The sequence below is a fragment of the Mirounga leonina genome, unplaced genomic scaffold (assembly GCF_011800145.1).
Source record: "Mirounga leonina isolate KUSES-001 unplaced genomic scaffold, KU_Mleo_1.0 Mir_101664, whole genome shotgun sequence".
Classification (NCBI taxonomy): Eukaryota; Metazoa; Chordata; class Mammalia; order Carnivora; family Phocidae; genus Mirounga; species Mirounga leonina.
The window spans coordinates 9729369-9748315 of NW_023270175.1; the positions used below are offsets into that span (position 1 = coordinate 9729369).

Here is an 18947-nt window from a genome sequence, read left to right on the forward strand (position 1 = left end):
CTGATCATTAGATTAATACTTACTCCCTATCCAACCCACAGAAAAGAAACTACTTGAAATACGTAGCCAAGAGAAGAAGTATTTTATACATAAAAATAATGATAAAGGCTGTACCAATTTAACTGTAAATATTAAATATATCACATGCACTGTACAATACGGAAAATCTGACAAAATAGTTTTTAGTATGGAAGTTTGTTTTTTACTTGAAATAGGTAAAATGCAGCTTTCTGATGTATAACCGACGCTTAAGTATATCAGAAAACCTGGATACTCGTGTGTTGGCTCTTTCCCGTGCTAGGTGAACTTCGAGGAACTCTCTCACCTTTGCATATCAGATTCCCTGTCTTTTTACATTTAAGAGGGTTGAACGCTCTCTCTGCAATCTTCTCTCTCTCAAGAAATGTAGGCTGTTATTTGGGGAGCCACAACTATCATTAGCAAAACAAATAACCGTACCTGTGTTTTCAACTCCTTTCAAAAACCAAGGTAAACTGATTCAGGGTCTACCTTCCAGGGAGAATAAAGTAATTCAGCATATCACCTCATTAATTTTTGAGGAAAGGAGAAAGTATTTCTGTTCGGAAAACAAGGAGAAAGAAAAAGAAACGGGTAGCCGATGGCAGAGCCAGGGCCAAAAAACACGGTTTCTCAAACTCCAAATTCAGTATTGCATTCCGCCTTTTCCACAGAAGTGTCAATCAGGTAAATGAATTACCTTTAAGGGGAATGGGTAGGAATAGGTAGGCTCAAGAGCTAATATTTAAGTGCTTTCCCTTCATGTGACACGGTCAAAGGATAAATGTAACGTGGGAGTGCAGACTGCAGGGTCTGCAGATCAAAGAGCTGTTGTGTCCCTAGAGCCCTTACCCATTTTAGCAGTGCCTCAGGGAACCCAGAGAGAAAAGTGTGTTCTAGGGGGCTTCCCACTGACGCGAATAGCCATCGAAGCTTGAGAAGGCCGAAAATGGGAGCTTCGCTAAGCCTGACAGACCTGCCAACTCTGGACAGTGGCTGAGCTCAGACAAGTTCAGACAAAGTTACATAAGAGTATTTTCAATAAGGTGCCCAGGAAAAATAAATGACAATGTATATCTAGGCATAGCTCTAGCTCCTGTCAAAAACAACATCAAGCTTGATTTGAATTCACTCTGCTGTCTCTGTTACTTTGTTTCCCAGAAAACAGATTGCTAAGACCACCAGAGGATTTCTCTCCGGCTATCTATAGCCTGTACCACACAGGAGAATTCATTTCATAACATACTGTGAATAAGGAGATCCTGAGGAAGGGAGGAGGACACACTTCTTTTCTTTCAATGCCAGGTTAAGGCCTTGGGCTCTCAGAGGAGCCCCATGGTAGGGCTGTCTAAGGTTCACAAAGCTTTAAATTGCCATAGTTCAACCCTGAAGGCAGGTACGGAAACTCTAAGCTAATCAAAGGGTAGAGGTTCCACGAAAAAGTAAAGGTATTACTCTTTTTCTGTTCATTTCAATCCAAAATGAAGCAATGGTCAAAAAAAATTTGTTTTTGTTTTTTGTTTTCTTCAAAGGGTATTTTTTAAAGATTTTATTTATTTATTTGACAGAGAGAGAGAGAGCACAAGCAGGGAGAGTGGCAGAGGGAGAGGGAGAAACAAGTTCCCCGCTGAGCAGGGAGCCCGACATGGGACTCGATCCCAGGACCCCAGGACCATGACCCAGGCCAAAGGCAGATGCTTAACCGACTGAGCCACCCAGGCACCCCTAAAAAAAGTGTTGATGGGGCGCCTGGCTGGCTCAGTGGGTAGAGCATGTGACTCTTGATCTCGGGGTTGTAGGTTCAAGCCCCACATTGGGTGTAGAGATTGCTTAAAAATAAAATCTTTAAAAAAAAACCAAACAAGTGTCGGGGGATTGGGAGTTGAAATACCACACAACACCGGTAACTAGCAAGACAAAGGAAACCTCTGTTTTCTGGCTATTTTTTAAAAGCATCCACATTCATTAAGGCTCTGAATTATTTCACGGGTCCATAGTCCTTGTCACCCAAAATAGAACCGAATGCAACCCAAAACAGAACATAACCCAGCTGGGGTTCAGCAACGCTTGGAAATTTGACATCGTCTTTTAACACTCTCCATGCAACAGCATTTGCTGGGAAGATGAAAAGGGAGGGAAATGAAAGATAAGAAAAGGAGAGAAGTGGAAAGTTTTTAGAGAAAAACTTACTTTCATCCCCTTTCAAGCCCCCAATTCATTTATAGCACTGAACCTATCAGTCAGAATGTATGCATACACCCAGAGTCAGCAGAATTGGCCTGGCCTTAGGGTCAACACCGTGGGTAGCATTTAGAAGCTCTGCACCAAACTTAGAGCCGTTCCTTTTTATTCGTTTGCTGCCCTCTCTAAAAGATCATCATGGAATTGGTTAACCATTACCTATCTGCCACGTATTCGTTTGTCAGAGATTAGCAATGCAGTTAATGGAATGCATTCAGGGAAGGGAATGTAGGACAGGTGACACAGGACAGTCACAACCCCCCTCCCTGGGGAGTTCACAAACCAAGGAAGGAGACGGAGAGGCAGAAGGTTAAATGCACCGACTCCGGAGCTGAACTTCCTGGATTTGAACTCTGTATCCATGCGTATTAGTGTGTGACTCGGACAACTTACCTAAACTCTCTGTGCCTCAATTTCTTGTTTGTGGAATAAGAATAATGATAGTAGCTACTTCATGGGGATTATTATGAAAACAAGATCAATTAATAGGCAGGGTTTGAACCTGGCCCAATGTAAACGCTATATAAGTGTTAGCTATTATAATGACTATTGCCAATGGAACTATTAATACCATTTATTGGGACACTGATCGCTGCTACCACCACCAGAGAAATGAGAGTCGATGCTAAGAAAGCCATAAGGGCAACTGGATGGCTCAGTTGGTTAAGCGACTGCCTTCGGCTCAGGTCATGATCCTGGAGTCCCGGGATCGAGTCCTGCATCGGGCTCCCTGCTCGGCAGGGAGCCTGCTTCTGCCTCTGACCCTCCCCCCTCTCATGTGCTCTCTCCCTCTCATTCTCTCTGTCTCAAATAAATAAATAAAATCTTTAAAAAAAAAAAAAGAAAGCCATAAGAAAGAACACCAAATTCTGCTTGGAAGAGGCAAGGGGGTACACAAGTTTCACAGAGGAGTTGATACTTGTGCTGAGTCTTGAAGGATAAACAGGAGTTGGTTGGGCCAAGAATGAGAGAGAAGGCATACCAGAAAAAGGGATGGAAATATGAGGGACTATGTCACCTTCCAATGTTGGGGAACATTGCAATGCATGCTCTAGGCAGAAGAGGAGGCCAGTGAGGCGGAGGGGAGCTGCACAAAAGGCCCTGTCACACCTGAGTCGCTGAAGAGATCTAAACAAGGAAATGATACGAACAGATTTACATTTCAGAAAGATCATCATGGCTGCCACGGGAGGGCTGGACCGGAGGGGGAACCAGGGGAGGAACGGACTGGAGAAATAATTAGGAAGGAGAAATAGGACCTGGTGACTGGCTGAATATGGGGGATGAGAAAGAAAACGAAGAGTCCAGGATGATGCCTAAGTTTCTGACTCAAGCCACTGAGTGAGTGGTGGATCGTTAAACAAAGCCAAGCCTAAAGAGCAGGAGACAGGTGCTGGGAACTGCCATTATATGGGTTTGGACCCACAGTGCTTACAGTACTGGGGAATCTTTTTTTTTTTTTTTTTAATATTTTATTTATTTATTTGACAGAGAGAGAGAGGGAACACAAGCAGGGGGAGAGGGAGAGGGAAAAGCAGGCTTCCGGCTGAGCAGGGAGCCCGATGCGGGGCTTGATCCCAGGACGCTGGGACCATGACCCAAGCCGAAGGCAGATGCTAAACAACTGAGCCACCCAGGCTCCCCAGTACTGGAGAATCTTCATACGGAATAACCACTTATGAGTTTTAAAACATTAAGAGTGCTTCAGAAAAGTGGAATCATACTTTTCCAAATACTTCACAGTGAGCATATATTGTACAACTGGGTGAGGAAAACTTGAAGACAGATACACAGAATGGGCTGCCTTCCCCAACTTCCCACTAAATGTCAAACAGACAAAAGAGTGAGGAAAACCAGCGTCCACATGGCAACTGAGAGCTGGCAAAGGTGCTGTTCCTTTCTACTGGAGGCCCCTTCCAAACACCGCCGACCCCAGTACCTCTTCTGAGTTCCTACCAAGTCAGAAAGGAAGCCTATGTGCCACACTCGGCAAACATGGTGTACTCAATTCTTATTGCTGCTGTGACAAATTCCTAGAAACTCAGTGGCTTTAAACAACACAAACTGACTGTCTCACAGTCCTAGGGGTCAGATGTCTAAAATCAAGGTGTTGGCAGGGCTTCAGGGGAGAGTTTGTTTCCTTGCCTTTTCCAGCTTCTAGAAGCCCCTTGCACTTTGTCGCTTGTGGAACCTTCCTCCATCGTCAAAGAGTATAGCTCTAACTTGTTTCCATCTTCCTAACTCCTTCTTCTGACTCTGACTCATCTTGCATCCCTCTTAGAAATAGTCCCTTGTGATAACATTGGGCCCTTCAAGATAATCCAGGGTAATCTTCCCATCTCAACTCGATCATGTCTGCAAAGTCCTTTTTGCCACATAGAGTTATCAGTCACAGTTTCTGGGGATTAGGATGTGGGCCTTTATACGGGGCCATTATTCTGACTAATACAGGTAGTATTTGCCAGTTTTCTTCACTGTAAAGGTATTATTTTTTTCTTTTCCACACTCATTTCTTTGGAAGTGAATCAGGAAGTCCAAACTCAAGGGAGGAGGGAGATGAAGTTCTATTTCATAGATGGGGAAAATGAATATATATGAACACACACACATACACACATATAAAATTTGGAATTCTTCTGTAAGCAAGATTTGGGTCTTCTTCATTTTTTTTCTTTTCTTTTTTTTTAAAGATTTTATTTATTTATTTATTTATTTATTTATTTATTTATTTGAGAGAGAGAGAGGGTGTGTGTGTGTGTGAGTAGGGGGAGGGGCAGAGCGGGAGGGAGAGAGAGAGAAGCAGACTCTGGGATGAGTGCAGACCCCAAAATGGGGCTCAATCTCAGGACCCTGAGATCAAGACCTGAGCCAAAACCAAGAATTGGGTGCTCTACCGACTGAGCCACCCAGGTGCCCCTCATTTACTTTTTTCCGGTTGTTTATTTCTCTTAGTACTGACTTGTAGGTAAAAGTCTGAGAAAGGGGTTGGATTAGTACCCAAGAGCACACAGAGAGGGACAACAGTTAATTCATTCACTCTGCAAATGTTTATTGAGCAACTAATATGTCCCAGACTTGGTTGTGAGTACTCACATTAAAGCAATCAATAAGACAGACAAGGGGCGCCTGGGTGGCTCAGTCGTTGAGCGTCTGCCTTCGGCTCAGGTCATGATCCCAGGGTCCTGGGATCGAGTCCCGCATTGGGCTCCCTGCTCAATGAGAAGCCTGCTTCTCCCTCTCCAACTCCCCCTGCTTGTGTTCCTGCTCTCGCTCTCTCTCTCTGTCAAATAAATAAAATCTTAAAAAAAAAATAAGACAGACAAAATCACTGTCCTCCTAGAGCTTCTATTTTAGTGAAAGGTGGTAAATAATAAATAAACAAAGAAGGAAGAAGCAGAGATTGAAACTAAGGTGATGTGCCACTACACAGGTAGCTGATTCAGACTGGGTAGTCAAAGAAAACTTCTCAAAGGAGAGGCCATTTAAGTAGGGATCTGAAAAGAGGAGCCAGCCACACAAAGACCATGGGGAAGGACGTTTCAGACAAAGGGAACAGCCAGTACAAAGCCATTCTGGGAATCTTTCTTCCTTTGAGAATAAACAAACAGAAAAACAGCTAGCATGGGGCCAATGAAAATGTATTGAGAAACAAGGAAAAATTTGTCATCATAAACACTCAGGGAAAGAGCAGAACTCTGCAAATGCTTTCATATAGTAGCCAGAAAACAATGTTGAAAGCCTCTGGCACATTCAAGGAGAATACGAAAACATGGCCTCAATCAAGTAGGAAGAGGAAGTCAAATGTAACACGACCGGATGAGGAAAGTATACATTCTATTGGTCAACTGCAGGGAAACTCAACAAGAGCCACATCCAAAATGTACATTAGAGGGAGGAAAGAGAAGATTTGACCAGTATAAAATGAATTCATGAAATAGAAGGAAAAAAGGTAAATATTAAAACGAGGAGAGAGAAGATGATATATATGGAAGACACTATAACTAATCACACCCCAAAGTGGATTCAACCTAAATATTTCATATGAAGAAATCGTTTGTCCCATGGAAGAGTTTCTACTTTGTAGCTACTATGTCTCTAACAAGTTTGCACTGACATGTGAAAATGCCAACAGTACAACTAAGAAAACTAGCAGGATACAGACATAATATACAGCATATAAAATAGTGAGTGCTGGGGCGCCTGGGTGGCTCAGTCGGTTAAGCGTCTGCCTTCGGCTCAGGTCATGATCCCGGAGTCCTGGGATCGAGCCCGGCATCGGGCTCCCTGCTCAGTGGGAAGCCTGCTTCTCCCTCTCCCACTCCCCCTGCTTGTGTTCCCTCTCTCGCTATGTCTCTGTCAAATAAATAAATAAAATCTTAAAAAAAAAAAAATAGTGAGTGCTTCCAAATACTGAGCATTTACCATGTGCCAAGAACCTGACTCTCTTAAAAACATTTTATTTTATCCTCAGAGCAATCCCACAGAGTGATACCATTTTATTTTATAGATGAGGAAACAGACTGAGAGAGGTTAAGAAACATTCCAAAGTTCACACAGCTACTAAAAGTAGCGGAGCTTGATTTGAACCTGTATTTGGCAGACTTTCGAGCCTCTGCTCTTAACCACAACACTGAAACCAGAGCACGTTCAGTAATTACAAACGCAGTTCCACTTAAAGAAGCACCAAGAGGCTAGAGCAGAAATGTCCCAAGGGGTTAACAGGGATTCCTTTAGGTGATTATTTCCACCGTGTATATGTAATTTTCTCTTTTTCAGCGTTCTATAATAAATATGTATTACTTATAGAGTCAAAACAAAATGGTGGAGAAGGGGAATGAAGAACTCTTTAGTCTGGGACTCATGAAAAAAATTTAGACTTGAGATATAAATGTTAAGGTCTTCAGCCTATCATCTGAGACTGAGGTAACGGCTGTAGAAGAGCTTGCCCAGAAAGATACGTGTAGAATATGTACAGAATTATGAACAGCAACACTCAAGACATAGGTAGAGGAAGAGGAATAAGGGTAGTAATACTTTCTATGGCCTGGAAAATTCCTCTAGATAGATCAAACATGCAACATTACTAATAAGTTCGTGTCCTTTGTATAAAAGTACACAAGTCTTCAGTGAGAGGAAGAAGTATGCTGACAAACTGCACATGCAGTTTGGCAATATGTTATGACAATAATAACGTGTAAGCCAAATCTACAAAATACCTGGGCCAAAAGAGAAGTCCATTATATAGAATGTAAGTGGCCTCAGAAATGCACGTATTACCCCCTTGTATTATAACCCTCAGAGGCATCTTCTAGTCTAAAATTTGAGTTTATTATCATCATTGCCTCACTTACTTCAGCAAAGGAAAAACTAGGTCCTCATAAGTTTTCAATCCTTAAAAAGCACAGAAAAACATATCTTTGTGGAAGTTTATAAAGCCAAATTATGAAAACAGTAATAAAAGGGCTTATCTTCCATGACTGATCATCCTTGAACTTAATCAAAGATGTGTTTATTGGGGCGCCTTGATGGCGCAGTCGGTTAAGCATCTGACTCTTGGTTTCAGCTCAGGTTGAGATCTTAGGGTCTTGAGATTGAGCCCTGCATGGGGCTCTGCACTCAGCATGGAGTCTGCTTGAGACTCTCCCTCTCTCTCCCTTTGGCCCTCCCCCCTGCACAAGCACTCTCTCCCTCTCTCTAAAATAAATAAATCTTGGGTGCCTGGGTGGCTCAGTCAGTTAAGTGTCTGCCTTCAGCTCAGGTCATGATCCCGGGGTCCTGGGATCGAGCCCCAAGTTGGGCTCCCTGCTAAGCAGGGAGCTTAGCTGCTTTCCCCTCTCCCTCTGCCTCTCCCCTCTGCTCATTCTCTCTCACACAAATAAATAAAATCTTTAACCAAAAAATAAAATAAATCTTAAAAAAAACCCCTATGTTTATTTATCACATACTATGTGCTCAGGCTTAGTGATATAATTCCAGGCTTTTAAAATTAAAAGGGAGGATGGGATCTTTCAATCCTTAAATTTTACAGATGAGGACAGTGCTTGACAAAGAGTAAAGGCTCAATATTTTTAAATATCTAACGAACTGAATCAAAGCCCTGTGTTCCGTTTTGACATCATACACTATTAAGAAGTAATTATATAGGGGCGCTTGGGTGGCTCAGTCATTAAGCGTTTGCCTTCCGCTCAGGTCATTATCCCCAGGGTCCTGGGATCAGGCCCCGCATAGGGCTCCCTGCTCTGCGGGAAGCCTGCTTCTCCCTCTCCCACTCCCCCTGCTTGTGTTCCCTCTCGTGCTGTGTCTCTCTCTGTCAAATAAATGAATAAAATCTTTAAAATAAAAAAAGAAGTAATTATATATTATATCAGTAAAAAAAAAAAAAAAAAAAAAAAGCCTGAGCTTATTCCTAGATTCTGTATTGAATTTCATTATCCTATTTTACAATTTTAATGACTGTCACTTAATATTCAATTACTTAACTATAAGACCTGACTGTGGGAAACAAAACTACCCAAACAATTTAACCAAATAAAATCATCAGCAACAAATAATTATTAGTGTTGTACATTCTCAAATATTTAAGGAATTCCTATTATGCACAAAATCCTGTATTATATGGGATTTAAATACAAATTAGATACAGTTAGTCACTCTCTCAAAGAGCACCCTTAATGATGGTGTAATGCAAAGACATGCTGAAATTACTTTAGTGCAGAACCGCATGTGATAAAACAGTTCAGAGGCAAAGGAGACACTACTGGTCATCGGCTTGGATCCATCAAGGAAGGCATTAGGTAGGGCATGGAATTTGATCTGCATCTTGAAGAACAGGTGCGATTCTCAACAGTCAGAGACAGGAGAAGGCAATCTGGGTGATATTATCAGATTAGCAATTTTAAAAGATCACTTTGACTAGAGTGTGAAGACTCTAGCTGAACATCAAATACTGTGAAATTTACCCCAAAATATTTCACAACTCCATCCCCACCCCTCTTCTTCTCTACTGACCTCACCTTTGTTCAGACGCTCCTCATTTCTTATTCTGACTACTACAATAACTACCTAGCAGGCAGGGAACCATGTATTATCATTCACTGGTATATCCCTAACACCTTGCATGGTAAGTGGTACATGATATTATTTAAAGGGATGGAAACTGTATTATGCAGTGTTCGGCACTCTTTTTCCTGTATTGCAAGTACCAGACAGTATTCTATACTGTGTTTTATTCATCAGTACTTTTAGAAAACTGAAACACTGTCAGAGCTTTACACATCATTGCAGAATTCCTTATTAGAGCTAGGAACCTCCTCAAAACCCACCACCAACACAATACCAAATGGGTGACTCTTACCACCATGTGCCCTCCCAGACATTACTGTAATGTGTGAGTGAGGATGATGTTTGGATAGAGATGCTGTTCCCAGCAAAGTAAGCCACCTATGGCTGACCTTTCGCAGAGCTTCCTGAATCACTGGAATAAAACTTCAGAAAGGGTAAAATGTACGCTGAATGGCAGACAACAAGACTAAAAACATCTAAGATGAATAAGAGGTCAATGCTCTCTTGTGTTGCCACCCCAACCCTTAATTATCTTTCTACATGCTTTATTAATTTTTCATAGCAATTTTCTCCAATATATATAAGCTCAATGAGAACAAAGATTCATCATTTTCATATTTTAGCACATGAAAGTGGTTAGTTAGCACTTAGCAATTGCAGAGTAAATGTTTGTTGAAATACCAATCGGAGAAACTGTTAGATTTTTTTGATGAGCAATTACTACATGCCAGGCATTGTGCAACACAATGGGGATACACTGCTTCAATACACTCATTATCTTACTTGAATAAGCACTTTAAATTCATGTTAAACCGGGTGCCTGGGTGGCTCAGTTGGTTAAGCGACTGCCTTCGGCTCAGGTCATGATCCTGGAGCCCCGGGATCGAGTCCCGCATCGGGCTCCCTGCTCAGCAGGGGGTCTGCTTCTCCCTCTGACCCTCTTCCCTCTCGTGCTCTCTGTCTCTCATTCTCTCTCTCTCAAATAAATAAATAAAATCTTTAAAAAAAAATTCATGTTAAACCTATATAATAATTTGGGAGGAGTTAGTTTTTTAAACCAGGATCATGGTATGCCTGCTTTCTTGAATTTGTCAATTTTCTTCAGATAGGTCTGAGACATTTTTGTTGGGGTTATTACTACATACTTCTGTTTTATGGTTTTTGTAAATTTTTTTTATATTATACCTTTTAAATGGCTACTTCTGGGATAAATAAAAGGTATTGGTTAATTTTTACCTTATATCCCACTACTTTTTTAGCACTCATTAGAATTCTATCAACTAAGAAGTTGTTTTTAAGTCTTAGCTTTTGTAGGTTACGTAAGCCTATCTTCTAAAACTTGATCTTTTTTTTTTGTCTCCTCCTTTCTGTTAGTTATGCTACTTTATTGACACTGGCCAGAATTTATTTTAAATAATGATGACTGTAGGCATCTTTGTTGCTGCTTATGGAACTACTATATTACATGCTGGATTGTTGGTTTTAGAGAGATAATTATTTTTCTTATTAAGAGAGCAAGTTTCTTTGACATTTTTTAAAAATTTTTTTTAAGTTATCTCTACACTCAACATGGGGTTTGAAGTCACAGCCCTGGGATCAAGAGTCACATGCTCTCTTGACTGAGCCAGCCAGGCGCCCCTCACATTTTTATTCTTAAAATGGGCACTGCATTTTTTCAAACACTTTCAGCATTTATTTTTTTAAGATTTTTATTTTTAAGTAATCTCTACACCCAACGTGGGGTTCAAACTCAAGACCCCGAGATCGAGTCACGTGGTCTACTGACTGAGCCAGCCAGGTGCCCCCCTTCAGCATTTATTTTATTTTTTTAATGAGATCTATTGACACAATGCATCATATAACTTTCATTGTATTAAACAATTAACACTCTGGGATAAAACATTCTTAGTCACAAGGGGTCAATTCTTTGCATATATTCCTGAATGTGTTTGGTTTATATTTTATTTAGAATCCAAAATTGATCTATAATATATATACACAAACAAGCAAAATTTTTCTCAGATTTTGATACCTGAATTATGCAGCATTATAAAATGAATGGGGCAGTTTTCCATCATTTTTTATGCTCTCAGTTTATTTAGTATCAGAATTATCTGTTTCTTTCAAAAGAGTCTTATTTATAATAAAGTTTGTAACAGTAGGAAATCACAAGTCACTGATTTATAAACTAGGGGTCATACAACTAGTTCCTTATGTCTTATGAGGTATGGCTCAGGTTATAATTCAGATCCCTTACGTGTACAAAGGTACTAATTTAAAATTAAAACTACAAAGAGGCTTTTCTTTTATAAAGTGTTCTTATTAATTATTCAGATTCTATGTCAAATCTAAGACATAAGTTCATTTCTTTGGCTTCTGGTTAAGAATGCACTTATAATGTGAGGGCTACAACCATAAAACTTCAGGAAGAGGGCGCCTGGGTGGCTCAGTTGGTTGAGCGACTGCCTTCGGCTCAGGTCATGATCCTGGAGTCCCGGGATCGAGTCCCACATCAGGCTCCCTGCTCAGCAGGAAGTCTGCTTCTCCCTCTGACCCTCCTCTCTCTCATGCTCTCTGTCTCTCATTCTCTCTCTCAAATAAATAAATAAAATCTTAAAAAATAAAAAAATAAAAAATAAAACTTCAGGAAGAAAGTCTAAAATTTGGGAGAGCACAGATTTATTGGGTAAGATGCAAAAAGCATGAGTATAAAAGAAAAAAAGATAAACTGAACTTCATCAAAATTTTAAAAATTCTGCTCATCAAAAGACACAAATAAGAAAAACAGGATGGCAAGGCACAGATTGAAAGTATCTATAATGCAACATATTGAAATATTCAGAATAGGCTTAAAAACTCCTCAAACGATGGGGGCGCCTGGGTGGCTCAGTGGGTTGAGCATCTGCCTTCGGCTCAGGTGGGATCGAGCCCCGTGCCGGGCTCCCTCATCAGCGGGGAGCCTGCTTCTCCCTCTCCCCCTGAGTGTGCTCTCTCTCTCTCACTATCTCTCTCTCTCTGGGTCAAATATATAAACAAAATCTTAAAAAAAACAAAACACCCCTCCTTAAACGCAAAAAGAAAACCACCCAATTTTTTTAATGGGCAAAGGACCTGAACAGATGAAAATATTCTCAAAATCATTACACATGAGGAAAATGCAAACTGAAATTCATTATGAGAAACCACTACACACCCAAGAGAATGGCTAAAATTAAAAAGGCTAACAAGGGAAGCCTGGCTGGCTCAGTCAGTAGAGCATGTGACCCTTGGTCTCAGGGTTGTGAGTTCAAGCCCCACCTTGGGCATGGAGCCCACTTAAAAATAATTAAATTAAATTAAATTAAATTAAAATGCTAACAATACCAAGAATTAGCGAGGATTCTCACTTGTCACTGGTCAGAGGAGAAAATGATACAATCACTTTAGAAAAGTCTTTGGCAAGGGGAGCTTGGGTGGCTCAGTCAGTTAAGTGTCTGACTCTTGATTTCGGTGTAGGTCATGATCTCAGGGGCCTGGGATCGAGCCCTGCATCAGGCTCTGCATTCAGCACAGAGTCTGCTTGTCCCTTTCCCTCTGCTCCTCCTCTGGCTCTCTCTCTCTCAAATAAATAAATGAAATCTTAAAAAAAAAGTCTTTGGCAGTCTATTAATGTTAAATAAATTATATATACATATTTAATATATGTTACAGAAAATAAATTTAATAAATTAAAATAAAATAAATTTAATAAATAATTTATATATGTTCATATTTTAGGAACATATCCAAAGGAAATTTTGTGGCTATATATAGCCACAGAAAGATTTGTACAAAAATGTCAAGAACAGCTTTATTCCTAATAACCGAATAATGGAGCAACTTAAATAACTATGAACAAGAAAATGGATAAACAAATTGTGGTATAGTTTAAAAAAGGGGGTGGGGGGCACCTGGGTGGCTCAGTCGTTAAGTGTCTGCCTTCAGCTCGGGTCATGATCCCAGGGTCCTGGGATCGAGCCCCGCATCGGGCTCCCTGCTCAGCGGGGAGCCTGCTTCTCCCTCTCCCTCTCCCCCTGCTTGTGTTCCCTCTCTCGCTGTGTCTCTCTCTGTCAAATAAATAAATAAAACCAAAAAAAAAAAAAAAGGGGGGGTGGAATACAACACAGCAATAAAATACAATTACTGATACTGGCAGGAATGATAAATTTCAAAATCATTATTTGGAACTAAAGAAACCATACAGAGTGTCAGACTCCATTTACACAAAGTTCAAGAAGAAGCAACATGGGGGCGCCTGGGTGGCTCAGTTGGTTAAGTGTCTGCCTTTGGCTCAGGTCATGATCCCAGGGTCCTGGGATCGAGCCCCGCATCGGGCTCCCTGCTAGGTGGGAAGCCTGCTTCTCCCTCTCCCACTCCCCCTGCTGTGTTCCCTCTCTCTGTGTCAAATAAATAAGTAAAATCTTTTTAAAAAAAAAGGAGACGAAACAACACTAATATGCTAGTCAGCATACTTGTTCTCTTCAGTAGGGGTAGAGGGGATAGAGACTGGAAAGGGGAAAGAGGTAATTCTCTGGAAGGATGGAATTGTTTTATATCTTGATCTGAGTCGTGGTTACCTGGATGTATGCTGTGTAAAAATCTATCGTGATGTATATTTAAGTATTTGTATATTTTATTGCACTTAATTATATCTCTATAAAAAGAAAGATGTATATTTAAGTGTTTGTATGTTTTACTGCACTCAATTACACCTCTATAAAAATAATGGAAACAAATTCAAGTATGCTATAACTACCTCAGTCACTGACTTGACCTTTGGAAATCCTGCCCTCCTACTCTTTCCTCTTCCAAATGTGTGATACAGACCCTCCTACTCAGCAGTGCTTGGACTCTGCAGACTCAACTCACCAGTAGGAATTCACCCCCACACACATTACTCTTTTCTTCTCTCTTCTCATCCAACATGGCCACACATTATTCCTGCTAGGATTTCCTTGCTTTCTGCATCTCTGAACAGTTTACCTTACAGCCCCTTGCCCACATGAGAGTACACATTCCAACAAACAGGCACCCATCATATAATATTTCCGTAATAGGATTATTATGTAAAATCCCTAGTATGGTATCTGGCAAGTAACAATGACTTCATATATGACCCCTTCCTACTTCAAACTCCCCCCTCTTTTCTTACTCTTTTAAGACACACCTATTTTAAAGCATATCAGAATTCAGAAACACAATATTGTATTTCAAAATAGTTAAAATCTCACATTTACATTTCAATAAGAGCACCAATATACCATGCATTATTTGCCAAGCTCTCTCCACACCCCACAGATGCTTACTTAATCCTCAAAATAACCCTGAGATGTAGGTAATACTATCCCCAATTCATAGATGAGGAACTTAAGGCACTGAGCAATTAAGAAATTTGCCCAAGACTAGACAACTAGTAAGTGTCAGAGCCATGATATAGACAACTCCCGCATATTATTTCGAAGGATTCACTCAAACCATGCAATTCAACTACTGGGAATAAGGGATACTCTTTTGCTCCTACAAAGCAAAGGCTATGTTTCTTTAAACCATGAATTTAAAATCATAAGTTGCCAGAGAAAGTTCAGAATTTCTTATAACTCTCTGAAAAAGTTTTAACTGGATTTTTAAATAACAGAAATGTACCATCACAGGACAATACTATTTTAAAAAAATGCTTGGTTGAGACATCTGTTCTTAAGCAATGGATACCTGTATTTATTCACTAACATGCTTTAAAATTAAAAAATCAAGTCAATAGCTCCATTTACTGAATGTCACGTGATCACAATTTACACCAATTATGATGTCTAATTATATTCTCTACTTTTTCATTAGCTCCGAACACACAGTCACTAACATGCTCTTCATTCCATCTCTTTGTCACTCATTCTTACATTCACTCATATAGTAAATATTTTATATTATTCCAGGCATTCAACAAATAGCAACTATGTTAGGTATATAAATAGGCGGGAGAGACATTATATAACTTATAAGGTAAATTGCTTCCATAAATATACCGGTTACGGAGTATTGCAGCAACTGATTCCCCTCTATGAAGATGATCCATCACCTCTAACACTTGGATAATGACCTGTTCAGGAGGAAAAGAAGTCAATATTTACTACAGAAATCAATACTAGAATTTTCAAATTATGCTATCTATGTAATATTTTCTATATTTTGTGACAGAAGGACAAAAATGTATGTCTGTGTTCCCAATGTCCATATTCTAGCTTATGAAAACTAAGAAAATGGAGAACATTGAAGGAACTGAATCTGCAACAGTCAAATTATCTACAAAATTCCATAGTGGCTCATTAAATAGCACTGACTGCATTTCTGTGAAATCATTAGAATAACAACCAAGTAAATGGGAAGTTGGATTAACCCTGGGGAGACCTGAGGAGTCTGGGTGAAGTTGGGAGAGACAAGAGAAGTTAGAGGTGAAGAGTGGAGGCAAACATGTGCCAAGTAGAGACACGGACAGCACTAAATCCCGAGTTACCAGGAGCACGTGAGGCCTCAAAAGCCATAATTAGGGCCCACAGTTTTAGAAGTGGTTGGTCAAAATTAAGGCTAGAAAGGCATAGAAATCTTAAAGACATAAAATAGGTAGTGGGGGTTGTTTTCTTGATCCGGACTGATTTTTTGTTTGGTTGGTGGTTTTTTATGGAAAAAGAGCCGGTGAGGTGGTAGCAAACTAAATCTAATACATTGTTTCTAGTTGTGTGAATGCTTTGCATTGGAGATGTGTATTTCAAGGGTTCTATTCATTTCAAATATACTGGGAAGCAGACCAGTATACTTTACTTAAATATTTCTTGTTAATACAATCAATTTATTGCACGGGGGAGATAAAAATGTAGTGTATGCAATTTAGTTTGTTCATATAATTATGGCTGTTATAAAGCTATGTGAAGACCTCAGATAATTAAGTCAGAGAAAAAAGGTTCTCTTCATTGTTCCGCTGCCCCCTTCCTGTCCCTTAATTTGGGGTCAGAGCAAAAGATACAGAAGGGGAAAAAGTACTCTATTTCTTGGGTCTGAATTCTGAATTCTGAAAAAGAAATCAAATGATAATTTAGCATTTTTATTTATTTACACAATCATATTTTCTGTTATTACAAGAAATTGAGTAGCCTAAATGAAAAAAAAATTTTTTAAGCATCTCAAAATCAACTGACCTTTGGACTTACTTTTTTAAAAAATGTTGAAGTGGTGAGAGAATTTTAAGGTGTTGAGAAATTTTAATTTTTTTTAGACTACACAATTTTTTAGGAGATGTGCCAAGAGATAAACAAGCATATCTAGATTATCAATAGGAATCTGGGAGTGTGAAAATAAATAACTCTTGCCCCTTTTCATCAACTGCATCTAGAGTAGAACACAGAAGTCCCCAAAGTAGGTATTCAAACTCTCACTCAGTCCCATGGTTTCAACTAATCTACCTGCCGCATCTCAGAATCTGGGGCTCTCCCATTCAAATTCTCCAGATTACAAACCTCAGGTCTCCTGAGGAGCAGGGAGTAGATGACAGGACATGGAACTCCAGCCATTTACTATAAAGACTTTCAAAGAACAGCCCACATTTTCAATCTCAAGACTTATTCCTGCCTTCCGCAGACCAGATGCCCCCAAATCTTGAAATATTAGGAGTTGTATGGAAAGAATTAGTTGGTTTCTCTCAAAAGTTCGTGTAGGGGGAGATTCTCAAGTTGTTAACTTCCTTTGACTAAATAAAAAATCAGTTTAAACCTTGCAATTGTCAATGTTGCCCCTCCTGTTCTCTTTGTCCTTTTGAATTTTTCCATTTCTTTAGTCTCATTTTAATGAAGTTAGGAAGGGAGAGGAAGTAAACAATGTAAACAATGATCAATTTACACAAGATTTAACTAAAACCAGCTGTTTTTCAATCAGGAAATCTATATGATCAAATCTATGTATTAGAAAATTGACACAGCTTGCAACGTGGGGGTAGATCAGAGAGAGAGAAACTGGAAGTATGGAGACTAGTTAAGAAACCACTTCTATAGTCAAGGCATGAAATAAGAGCACAGACAAGAGCTATGGGAAAAGCCAGGGAAAACGAGGACTTCAGACTGACAGATTATTGGTAGATATTAAAGGGATAAAGTGACGTCAAAGACAAAATCTATTTACATAACTGGGGGAAATGGTAATGATAGCAGGTGAGGCAGGGTAGAGGGAAGAAGGAAAAATATCAGAAGGAAGGAGAACAAGGGTTTGGTGCAGACATACTGAAGTCCTCTAGGGCACGCCATATAGCATCTAACAGAAAACTGGATATATATACCCAGATTTAGACTGGAGCTAGAAATGAAAATATGAGGATATTTAGCCAGTTAAGTAAGTGCTGAAGTAAAGAGATTGGGAAATATTCCTCAGAAGTGTATTTGCCATGAGAAGGTGGAATCCCCAAAACACTGTTGTGCCAGAAACCGAGGAAGATCAGCTAGCAAAGAGAGAGACAGCAGGCAGGAGGGAAACTAAGAGAAATGTGAGATTAAAGCTAAGGAAGGAGGTGGGTACAGAAGAGTGGTTGGAAGGTATTCGACTGTTACAAGTTCTGTCCAGTCCAAGTAAGATGCCAGCTAAGTGATGTGACAGCTATAGTCAGTGATTACTTTTTTTAGAGAGTATTTTGAACACAGGTGCAGAGAACCCCACTGCAGTGGTTTGAAAAATAAAACAAACATAAATGGGGGTGCCTGGCTGGCTCAGTGGGAAGAGCATGCGACCCTTCATCTCAGGGTCGTGAGTTGGAGCCCCACGTTAGGGGTAGAGATTACTAAATAAATAAATAAATAAACTTAAAAAAACACAACAACACAAGTTCTTTCAAGAACTTGAAAGGAACTCAAATTCATCAGGGAATTACTCTATGGTAATGGTAGCCTCCAAACAAGTAAGGGAAAAGACATGATTAAATAAGTGATTGGGGAAGAATGAGGCAGCCATTTAGAAAAATAAATAAGCTTATACTACTTCACTTCACATTAGGGGATGCTAAATAAATTCCAGATAGATCAAAGATTTAAAGGGAAAAAATGAAACCCTGAAACAGTACGAAAGAAAACCCAAGTGAAATTATTTATAATCATGCAGCAGAGAAGGTAAGCAGGACCCCAAATTGAGGAACCATAAAAGAAAAAAACTGTTAAATCTGACTGTACAAAACAAATTAAAACTCTGTACTTCAAAAATATCACAAAGTCAAGTGGCATTTGATGAGCTAGGAAAAAAATATCCCCCCCCCACATGACAGACAACAAAGGGCTAATGATTTTAACTTACACACACAAAATTAATAAAAACAATAAAACATAATAGTAACAGTGAACAAATGAGAGAAATAGGACGTGCACACACAAAAAATACAAATCATTAAAAAACAAATAAATACAATTTAAATTGAGGCATTGGTTCACCTATAAGATTCAAACACACATGCACAAAGTCTGTATATCCATTATTAGTGAGAGGGACTATAAGTTTGGGAGGAATGTTCACTTTTCATTCTAGACTCTTCTGTCCAACTTATTCCAAAATTTAAAAAAAGGGGGATCCAGCAAAAGAAATAAGAA

General features: G+C 39.6%; 1 protein-coding gene across 4 annotated transcripts in view; it reads right to left on the minus strand.

Annotated features, from left to right (window-relative positions):
- The window catches only part of KLHL13 (kelch like family member 13), a 204619-nt gene that overhangs the window by 104295 nt on the left and 81377 nt on the right, over positions 1-18947 (minus strand). For 3 of the 4 annotated variants that reach the window (XM_035007608.1, XM_035007598.1, XM_035007605.1), the window contains exon 2: positions 15360-15433. In XM_035007608.1, coding sequence (XP_034863499.1) covers positions 15360-15409 — 50 coding nt within the window. In that variant the 5' untranslated portion in view covers positions 15410-15433. Of the gene's footprint in view, positions 1-15359; positions 16287-18947 lie in introns of those variants that run through there. The other variant, XM_035007617.1, reaches the window with a different exon arrangement.